Raw genomic sequence first — 11,539 nt, 5'->3', positions numbered from 1 at the left:
AAAACTAAAATCTAGATAAGTAAAAAAAAACAAAAAAAAAACTCAAAAAAGAGGTAAAAACTACAAAAAAACTGAATAGAAAAAAACTAAAAACTAATAGACAGAAGAAAATGAAATGTTCCAATAACTTGTTCAATATTTGAATAATTTCAACATTTCTTTTGTTGTTACTGTGCCCCTTTACTCATACCCTCAACTTTTTTCCACGGAACAAGTAAGCTGTTTAAAGTTATTTTAGGTGTTTGTTTGAGCCGTATAGGGACTTTTATCATTTTTAAACGACGATGCCTCGATTTTTTTTTAATAAATTCAAGACTTATTTTATTCCTTTACTTATACCCTCAACTTTTTTCCCCGGAACAGTAAGCTGTTTAAAGTTATTTTAGGTACTTTTTTGAGCCGTATAGGGACTCTTATCATTTTTAAACGACGACGCCTTGATTTTTTTTTTAAATTCAAGGGTACCAAAAACTTCATTGTTTTTTTAAATTTAAAGTTGAGACAGAAGGAAATGAAATGTTCTGGGAAACCATAAAAAACATTTTGATAGGCACAAGGTCACCTACTGGGACTTTTTCATTGAGTTGGGTATTTTTGGATTTCTCATACTGGCCTAAGTTGGCTTTTGTGTCTGTTCCCTTTTAATGAGATTCCTAGGATCTTATTGAATGTCACGGCAAATCTATGATTCACTTTTCCCATAACTTGTTCTATATTTGAATAATTTCAACATTTTTGTTGTTGTTATTGTGCCCCTTTACTCATACCCTCAACTTTTTTCCACGGAACAAGTAAGCTGTTTAAAGTTATTTTAGGTATTTGTTTGAGCCGTATAGGGACTTTTATCATTTTTAAACGACGATGTCTGGATTTTTTTTTTTTTTTTTTATTAAATTCAAGGGTACCAAAAATTTGATTTTTTTTTTAAATTCAAAGTTGAGACAGAAGAAAATGTAAAGTTCTGGAAAACCATAGAAAATATTTTGATAGACACAAGGTCACCTACTGGGACTTCTATGACTCACTTTTCCAATAACTTGTGCTACATTTGAATAATTTCAAAATTTTTTGTTGTTGTTATTGTGCCCCTTTTACTCATACCCTCAACTTTTTCTCCACGGAGCAGTGAGCTGTTTAAAGTTATTTTGGGTGTTTGTTTCAGCCGCATAGAGTAATTTTTTCGAATGTGTTTCAATATAAAAAAAAACCAGAAAGAAACAACAATCGAGGATATTTACAGCCAGTGGATTTATTTTGAATTTAATAAAAAAAAATCGAGGCATCGTCGTTTAAAAATGATAAGTCTCTATGCGGCTCAAACAAACACCCAAAATAACTTTAAACAGCTTACTGTTCCGTGGAGAAAAAGTTGAGGGTATGAGTAAAGGGGCACAATAACAACAACAACAACACAGTCCAATAACTGTGTAATATGGTAGCATAGCACTGCCACTTTATTTTCATAGTTTATGTCAGCTTCCTTTATCAAATCTTTCAATATATTCACCGCTTTATCATTAGTTCACCACATACTTTGTGTGATTCTGCAAATGCACAAATGTTCTTATTCTTGGGAATTCTAACCCATGCGGTCCTATCATAAATCTGATTCTTTTCCGCTTTATCTCGGATTCGATCGCTTCATAGATTGTCTTGTTTTCCCTTGGGCCCACTGTCCCTTGTTTTGTAGTTATTATCGTGACTTTTATTCACGCTACGGGCAATCTGACTTCTCATATCCGCGTCTATAGTTAAAACAGGTAATATCATAATGCTCCTGTTTTTGGCCGTATTTTCTGAAGTTTTTATTCGGGCAATTGGTGCTTTAGTGTCCGAAGGAGTTGCAGTGGTTGTACGTTGTTTCTGTTAGCATTTGCCATGTCTGAATAACATTTTTTTTTATCTTCAGTGCACGGATATTTGCTCCTACTACCATCTCCTAGCCTTGCTCTTGGCGGGAACGCCTCCCTCCTAATTTCAGTATGTCTATCAGCTAATTCTGCAATTTCTTCAATCGTTTGTGTCAGTTTAAACTTATTTCAGATGTTTATTTGAACCGTCTAGGGACTTCTATCATTTTTAAACGACGATACCTCGATTATCTTTTTTATCAAGTTCAGGGGTACCAAAAAGTTAATTTTTTTCTTAAATTTAAAGTGGGGATAGAAGAAATGATATGAAATTCCCTAGGAAACCATAAAAAGCATTTTGATAGGCGTAAGGTCTCCTATAAGGGACTTTTTTCATTGCGTTGACTATTTTTGGATTTCTCATACTGGCCTAAGTTGGCTTTTGCGTCTGTTCCCTTTTAATGAGATTCCTAAGATCTTATTGAATGTCACGGCAAATCTATGACTCACTTTTCCAATAGCTTGTGTTGTATTTGAATAATTTCAACATTTTTTGTTGCTATGGTGCCCCTTTACACATACCCTCAACTTTTTCTCCAAGTTGAAAAAGCTATTTAAGCTGTTTAAAGTTATTTCAGGCGTTTGTTTGAACCGTATAGGGACTTTTATCATTTTTAAACGACGATGCCTCGATTTTTTTTATTAAATTCAAAATAAATCCACTGGCTGTAAATATCCTCGATTGTTGTTTCTTTCTGTTTTTTTCTTATATTGAAACACATTTCAAAATATTACTAAAATGTATGAATAAACCAACCTGGTAAAAATATTTTACCGAGGGGGGGGACTTGTGTTTTAATATTTTTAGCATAAAAAACTTGCAAATATTGAATATTTTACTTTTGACTAACCGGTGGTAACTTGATGTCCAAATCCTCGGATGCCAGAATGAATCATTCTGTCAATGCCAATTTCTGTCAATTTCAAGGCCCTTTCAGTCAATGCCAATTTTTCTTGCAGCCCAGGCATCAAAATCTCCTCAACAGCTTGAATTTCAGCATAATGATCGTAAAATAAGATAAAGAAAGATAAAATCAGACACACTTTACATAAACTAAAAGAAGATAAAACAAAATAGTAAAATTGCCAGCATGGCTTTCTTTAAAAATTGCACAGGAATATAATTAAAATGTTAATATGACAATACACAACAGTAGGAAAAACTATGAATGAAATAAATAAATAATAAAGTTTCATTTCAATAAAATAAATATTAAGTACAATCTCAATAATAATTTTAACAAAATAAAAAAAAAAACTTGCGCAGAGCACTTTCAAAACGACGTCATTATACCTTGTTTAATATTTGTAGTGACGTCATCATATATGCAACTATGATGTCATTTAATGCTTATAAAGAGGTTTCACGACTAAAAATAAACAGTTACAAAAAATGAACCAAGAGAAAATCCAACAAAAACGTACATTTGACCCAACAAATCCATTGGACATACACTTCCGGATTGCCGAGGCGGAGTTTCGACGATTTTGTACATCCAGGAACGTCGAGGAAGTAACGCTCAATACAAATAGAGATATTGAAACTGGGTTTCAAGCAAAACAAGAAGAATTTATGAGAATGTATGGAGAAGAAGCACCAGAAGCGAAAGCAATTCTGGCTTTCCATGGAACTCCTACAATGACTAATATTGATAATATTCTGAAGTCCAACTTCGATGATAGATATATTGTAAAATATGACTATGGATTTGGGCATTATTTTTCGGAATTCCCAGATGTGGCCTTACGCTACGCTGGGGAAACGAATGCCCTTATCCTATGTCTTATTTTACCAGGTAAATCGCACGATTTTCCTGAAGGATCAAAACCGTCCTCAGTTGCAGACGGGTATAACTCAAACCGTATCGAGGCAGATAAAATGGGAAGGGGAAGGGAAATTGTCATCCCTAACCCCGCACAAATATTTCCACGGTACGTTGTTCATCTCAACTGATTTGCTACATTGTACCTGCAGGTACAATAAATTACACACACAATAATGTACAACAATAAGGTACACACACCATGAACAGAACACAGGGGCCATCAACTGCTCAGAGGAAAAAAATGTTATTTTATTTTGTCTTTTATTAAATGATCCTTAAGAAGCCTTTTAGAAGTCCCAAACGAGAGAAACATATGACTGGACAAGACAGACAAAAAGAAGTTTCAGAATAGATCCAGGAAATGTGTGTCTAAGTTTTCGAATGATACCCAAACTCTGTGAGCTCTGTGATTCTCATCAAGTAGAATACCAAGAAACCGGACCACCCGATTCTCTGGTCTACACAAGGAGCCTTGTGACAGCTGAAGGTTTGTAAGCTCAGGGAAAGCTATACCAATTCGAGAAAAAATTAGAAAATGCGACTTACCAACATTCACGACTAAGTAATTCGCATTAAACCATGAAAAAACTTTCTCGAATAATGTCATAAGATTAGACTTGATATCATATTCCGTCTTCCCAATGGACCCAAAAGTGGAATCATCAGCAAAAGCAACAAGAAATCTTCGTTAGAAGTAGTATTGGAACACGACCGAGCATCAGGATGACATAACTTGCAGCATGCCAGAGGCCCGTTGTTTTTTACAGCCGAAATCAGATCATTAACATAAATCAGAAATAAAATGGGACCAAGAACAGATCCCTGAGGGACGCCATAATATACTTCAGAAGGGCTCTGGAAAAGTGGATCAATTGAAATAAGCCTACCGGAAAGATATGAATCAAACCAAGAAAAAGCGTTTGATCTTATACCAATATGCGATAGTTTACAAAGAAGAATCCGATGAGTCAAGAAATCAAAAGTTTTACGAACATCAAAAAATAAAGCTACCGGGATATGACCAGAATGTATTGCCGAATGAATGCAATTCGAGAAAGCTACGCAAGCCTGCTCCGTAGAGTGACTCGCTCGGCACCAAACTGGAAATCATGCAAAAATTCTTTTGCATCCAAGAAACTAAGAAGCTTGGATAGCATAGCCTTCTCAAAAATTTTGCTAAACACAGATAGGAGAGAAATTGGCCTATAATTAGCAGGATCACTCCAAGAACCACTTTTATACAGCACTATAACCTTAGCTCACTTGAGAGATTCAGGGAAAATTCCTTTCTCGAAAGACAGATTGACAAGCTTAGTCAATGGTGACAGAATAGCAGGCAGAATGACACGGATAACCCTTATAGGAATTTTGTCTGGTCCTGAAGAGGATGATCCTTTAAGAGCATTCATGATAGGAGCTACCTCAAATTCAGAAATATAATTCAAGACCATCGACTTTAAACATGAGGGTCCAAGATAGGCTCTAAAATCGCAACGAGAAGTTGCAGAGCTTGCAGAGGAAGCAGTTGCCTTCCCAATATTAGCAAAATAATAGGTGAGCTCTAGCTGAACATCTGCATCTCCTTGGACGGTTTTACCATCGAGTATCAGCATTGACGGAACTGAAGGCAGAGGAGGAGTAGGTCTAAGAACTGAATTAATCAAATACCATGTCTTCATAGCATCTTTCCCACATTCAGAAAATTTCCTATGATAATACTGAGACTTTGCCTTCCAACAGAGATAATTAAATATACTCCTAGAGGCCTTGAATCGTCGAGATATACTACAGATGATGAAGCCTTATAAATCTTCCAAAAATAATTTTCCTTATTTAGCTATATTTATATTTTCACTGATATTTTTGGTTTTAACCACCCTCATTTGGTGCTTTCTGACTTTAAGTCCCTTCTGAATCTCTTCAGTTGCTTTGAACTTCCTTAAGTACCTTCGAAATTTCATGCTCTCCTGTTGACTTTAAGATAAGATTATATTTATCCATCATGATATACAGATACTATATTGCATTTTACTATTCCCTCAAAGACTCTTTGGCATGTCAAATTTGTATATTCTGTTTGGACTTGCTGTTGTCCTTTTTTATCACCTCAAGCCTTTTTGATCCCTTTGATCTTCCTTTAGCACCTTCTGATGTTAGTTGTCGCTTCCATCTTTCTTTGATTCCTTTTGTACTTCCTTTAGTCCCTTCTGAAGTTCCAATAAAAATTTCTTGCACTTTAGTATTCCAAGCATTAAAAGACTTTACAAAAAATAAAAAGATTTTTTTGTAGCCCCCTGAATTTTTTCATTATATAAATACAATTTGGTCCCCTCCTCCCTTTCTCTAACAGAATTATAATTAAGTAAAGAAAAAATGAGAATAACAATTCTTATTATAAGGGAGAAATCGGGTAAACAGATTTTTTGGGGCAAGGGTATACAGTTTGAATTGAATAAAGGTCATAAGCATTTTTTGCTAAAAATAATATTCAAATCTTTCGTCTCAGATAACTGTTGCAAAAACCTAAGTGAGATCATGATACCCCAGAATATATGTTGTCATTCATTAAGAGCATCAACGATCAATATTTAATTAAAAGCCTTATGTCTGTATATTTCTTGCACTTTAGTATTCCAAGCATTAAAAGACTTTACAAAAAATAAAAAGATTTTTTTGTAGCCCCCTGAATTTTTGATTATATAAATACAATTTGGTCCCCTCCTCCCTTTCTCTAACAGAATTATAATTTGTTATTTATTATTTATATTAATAAACCCATCTTTCTCTCTCTCTAAAAAAAAAAAAGGCATTGTTGGAGGCTTTGTCTTGCAGTGCTCCTTACTTGCACTTCTTGAAAATTTTAAAAAGGATCCTGTACGTATCAGTTTTTCGACTGCTTTTTTTCAAATTGATAACTAACTTCTTATTTTTCAGGTGATTTACGTTAGATCGAGTATCAGTATTGAGATTCAAAATAGTCTCAAGATTCAAGTGAGTAGATTGAAATAAAAGTCCCCAGCTTGGGCCTAAATGGTGGTTCAAGACTATAACTCGAATTCAATATTTGGAGAAAATCTCACCTACAGCATGGAGAGTAAAAATTGGCTTTCAGCCAAACACGAACGTGAGCAATTTTCTTCTCTTTCTTAAAAAAAATTTTTTGGTCAGTTGTAATATCTGATAATTTGGATTTGGACTGGAATAAGATCCATAGAATGCTTGGATACTTCTTTGATTGCTCTGTGTGAAATATAAAAATACGTTTTTTGTTTCAATAGTCACTTGAAAAAACTGATATTTGAAGATAAAAGAAACTCCTGATGTTTTATCGCAACTGGAGATTTTCTTTTGGGTATGAAGAAAATTGTTTGATATAGTAATGGGTGTGAAATGAAAGTCCCGGATATTTGTATTTGTAGTGGGTTAAATTAGGTTGGATTTGGTTAGATTTTTTTTTTGTTCCTTCATTGAAGTTTTTTCGGGCTGATAATTTCTAATTAATGTCTACTTTCCGCAAAATTGTTTATATTGCTTCTGTTTTTTAAGTAAGCTAAGACCATAAAACTTTTCGAACTATAAGTTTTTTCCAAAAAAAGGGAAGAGCCATATTAAACTAAGAACGGGAGAAATAAAGTTCCATAAAAATTCAATTTCAAAAGGACCGAGAACGGCTATTAAAGGATAAGTGAAATGAACAGAAATTAAAGTAAATGGTCATATCAAAGGTAACCGATTCTAATATCACGACAAACTTAGCCATCTCCAAAAACGAAAACCCAATACAAGCCTTCCCTTTCTCTACAGATAGATCTTTGTAGAAACAGATATATAGATTATAGATAGATCTTTATAGAAACAGGGCGGGCTGTGCCTTTACACATGACTTGCACCAGCCTTTAAATGAAAGGTTAAATGTAGCGTCGATGGCTGTCTTCTAGAAGCACATGAATTTACCTCCCTCAGACGAGCTCTCTTGCGTTGTTACCCCCTTTGTCCAACCAGCAAGGCAGACGCGAAGGCACACAGTTCGGTCCAATTATCTAATGGAGGACATGCCAAGAACAAGTTGCACTTCTATCAACAAGTATGATTCAACAACAAGTACGATGACAAGTATATGATTTTCTATCATATACAACAAGGCATTTTCAGCGTAGAAATAAGAAAGTAGTGCTAGGAAATCCGACACCCCCTTCATACAAAATTCCCTTCCCCATGACAATTCCTCCATAAAAAGATCCTCCCACGTAACCCCCTTCCATAATCACCACCACCAAAAAATTCCTGTCTGAAAACGTGTGTGTACTTTTCAATAGCCAAGCCTATATGTAAAAATGAGAAAGACTCATAAATTGCAGCCCTTCCCCCGGGGACTGTGGGGGATAATCCTCATCCTCGCATACATAGTTTTCAGATTTTTTGACTATGTTGAACAAAATGGCTATCTCCAATTTTGATCCGATGACCTATATTAGTTTTACTTATATTGTTTATTAAATAGGGGTCAACTTGGAAGTCATTGGTTAGTTGTTTTTACTAATGTATTGTGGTTAATTAAATCAAAAGCTTGTTGTAAGTCAACTGCGATAATATTGAGCCAGATATTGGGTTTTTCAGGTTTATTACATATAGTGTCCAATAGGTGAACCAGATACTGTATGGTAGAGGTAGAGCGCAAATTTCCCAATAGTATTTGGTCAACATTCGGGATTATTTTTATTTTCAGCCAATCAGCTAAAAAGCTTTCATATAACTTGGAAAATACCGGAGTAAGTGTAATGGGCCAGACACCAGCAAAATCTTGTTTGCTGCCCCTTTTTTTACGGGAGTAATAAAACCTAATTATCCACAATCAGGGAACTTACCAGTAGAGGTAATTTCATTAAAAAGTGTGGACAGAGGTTCTGAAAGAATATCTGCAAAGGCTTTAATTAGTACAATTTGGGATGTCTAGCGGACAGGTGCTACACTTTTTAATGTTTTTAATTTTCGCCTCGACATCTGAGGGCAATATAATAGGGCAATTGGGAGAGTGTAGAGCATAAGCAGTATTAACAGAGAGGGGAGGGGCGCCTTGAACTGTGGAGTACAGATGTTTATTCAGATCATAGGCTGTAACTAGGGGCTCTTCTTGTAAATGGGAATTTATATTATTATGTGTTTTCCCACAAATTTTCTTTTTACTTTCGTACCACTGTTTTGGCTTAGTAGAAAACAAATCCTTGACTTGACATTTGTAACACGCAGAAGCGAATTTACGTATTTCTTTTTTTATATGTTTACGCAGTGAGTTAGCTTCAGATGTTTTACCATTCTGAAAAAGATTAATTTTAAGCATAATTAGCCTTTTTAACTGACTAGTAGTGTAAGGTTTGTCATTAGAGCACAATTTTACTTTTTCCTCAGGGAACGATTCTAAGTATTTGGTTTTAATAAGATTAATGAAAGAGAGATAAATGATGTGAGATCTCTGAAAGATATAGTTCAAATAACAAGAGATATTTTAACAAACATCTTGATAAACAGAGGAAAGGCTTATTGGAAGCAGTAATTTTAGGGTAGGGACTTAAACAATATCCCCAGTGATGCTCTTGTTTACACCCTCAGTGACAATCGAAGATTCGTCTCAGCTGTTTGAAAGTCTTTCAAAATTTATTACATAATTTTTTCCGCATATAAATGGAAGCACATCAAGTTGTTGCTTCTTATTGGGAAATATTCGAAAAGCTTATTGTTGATGATTCTATGACCAAATAAGAATGTAAATGTAATGTATATTACATTTACAATGTAAATGTATCTCAGCAATTAAATTATAGTTTCATTTTAGAAGATGTGAAATCTTGGATTCCTCAAAATGATAGTTACCTTTATGCCAAAGTGAAAATAACACGATTGGATGGAATTATCTAAAGCTTGTGCAACAGCAAAGTGTAAAGGTTTATATCTGCCCTCTTTCAAATTTTGAGCTTTCAAACTGAGGTTTGCTCCCTTTTCCAAGAGATACCTAGCCACATATGTTTGCCCTTTTTGCAAGGCACAATTTAAAAGAGTACGCCTTACATCATCTAAAGCGTCAATATGTGCACCCTTTGAAACAAGTAACTGGCACACGTCTAGTTTACCTTCTTCAGCAGCAAAGTGTCAAGGAGTTTGTCTGCAATCCTCCCAATTAGCAGCCTTTGAATCAAGGTTTGCTCCTTTTTCTAAGAAATAACTAGCTACAGACATTTGCCCTTTTTTGCGGCATAATCTAAAGGAGCGCGCCCCTTATGATCTAAGGTGACTTTACAGGCACCATTTAAAACAAGTAACTGACAAATGTCTAGTTTACCTTTTGCAGCAGCTAAGTTTAAAGGTGTATATATATTTTTTCCGCATATAATTTTTACGCCATTTACATAATTTTTTCCGCATATAAATGGGAGTGCATCAAGTTGTTGCTTCTTATTGGGAAATATTCGAAAAGCTTATTGTTGATGATTCTATGACCAAATAAGAATATATAGAAATTAGATAAAACAATGTATATGTATCTCAGCAATTAAATTATAGTTTCATTTTAAAAGATGTGAAATCTTGGATTCCTCAAAGTGATAGTTACCTTTATGCCAAAGTGAAAATAACACGATTGGATGGAATTATCTAAAGCCTTTTCTGTGCTATTTCTGTTTCTCTATCTGGGCATCCCTTATTTGGAAATAATTCCTTCTCAGTCTGCAGTCTATTTTGTTCTCCTTCCTCTTTTACTGTTTACGGGTCAGAATTTTCTATTTCACCCCCTGAAATTCCGTCTTTTTTCCGCTATTTTTTATATAGCCTACTGCTGTAGACTAATTAATTCGTGTCTTCGGACAACACGAATTCTTTTAGCTATCTCCTGATAACTTTCCTTAACTAGCTGCCACCACTATTATAGTTGCCACCACTATTATAGCTGCCACCACTATTATAGTGCCAGTGTTGGCTGGAGCCAACACTGGCACCACTATTGTGTTCTCCAACGTCACACCAGTGGTGTTGGTGGTTTCGTTAGAGTATGGTAACTTGACCGAAATATTAAAAGATCCAAACTATGAGCCACAATCTGTTTCAACACAAATATACCTAGCCATCTCTTTGGAGGAGAAACGGAACCCTCCTGTCGGTATATTAACAACGGTATTTCTCGCGAACTCTTTTCCTATTCTACCGGGGTTTAGGGAAAATAATCTTACACGGCTGGAAAAAATAACTCACTCTTTATCTCCCAAAGGACAACTCCAACAAAATATGCATCTACAAACTCTGAAAACAGACTAAAACAAAAATCAGTTCTTTGATACAAAGAAATTTGGTGTATGAGTGACCCTAGATTGACCCTGGTCAATCCTATAAATGAGAGCTTCAAAATCAAACACTTTTTGAATACCATTAATTATCAATGGCCAAGTCTAGACAGAAAGAAATAGATTTTATCCCAGAATTTCACTTATTTCGAAGTTACTGGCTTGGCAACGAGACTTTAACTTATCATTGAAAATTATATTATAAGAAAATCTAACCAAATGTAATTAAGAAAAGGAAAACAGGCCATTTATCTGAAGAAAGAACGAAAAGCGGCAGGTAGCCCTAACAAGTTCCCTTTCTTTTATTGGGAAGCGAAATTTCATAAAAATCCACCTAAACCACGTTTTATTGCTGGGACAGCTTGGTGTCCAACCAGAATTGTGGCCACTGAGCTATCTTTAATTTTAGGGGAAATTAAAAACAAATTTTAACCCTATTACTTTGGAATTAAATTTTTTCAAACTTTAATCCATA

General features: G+C 34.8%; 1 protein-coding gene across 1 annotated transcript; it reads left to right on the top strand.

Annotated features, from left to right (window-relative positions):
- The first annotated feature begins 3,303 nt into the window (after positions 1-3,303).
- Positions 3,304-3,864, top strand: LOC136038407 (uncharacterized). Its single transcript, XM_065721480.1, has one exon. It carries the CDS (start codon positions 3,304-3,306, stop codon positions 3,862-3,864), a length of 561 nt encoding a protein of 186 aa, XP_065577552.1.
- Positions 3,865-11,539: the final 7,675 nt, after the last annotated feature.

Source organism: Artemia franciscana, chromosome 18 (assembly GCF_032884065.1).
Source record: "Artemia franciscana chromosome 18, ASM3288406v1, whole genome shotgun sequence".
Lineage (NCBI taxonomy): Eukaryota > Metazoa > Arthropoda > Branchiopoda > Anostraca > Artemiidae > Artemia > Artemia franciscana.
The sequence above is the reverse complement of the archived record's forward strand: the minus strand, read 5'-3'. Positions and strand labels throughout refer to the sequence as shown.

Bases quoted from the DNA above. Each gene is read 5' to 3' on its own strand.
- LOC136038407 (XM_065721480.1), top strand. From the start codon at position 3,304: ATGAACCAAGAGAAAATCCAACAAAAACGTACATTTGACCCAACAAAT.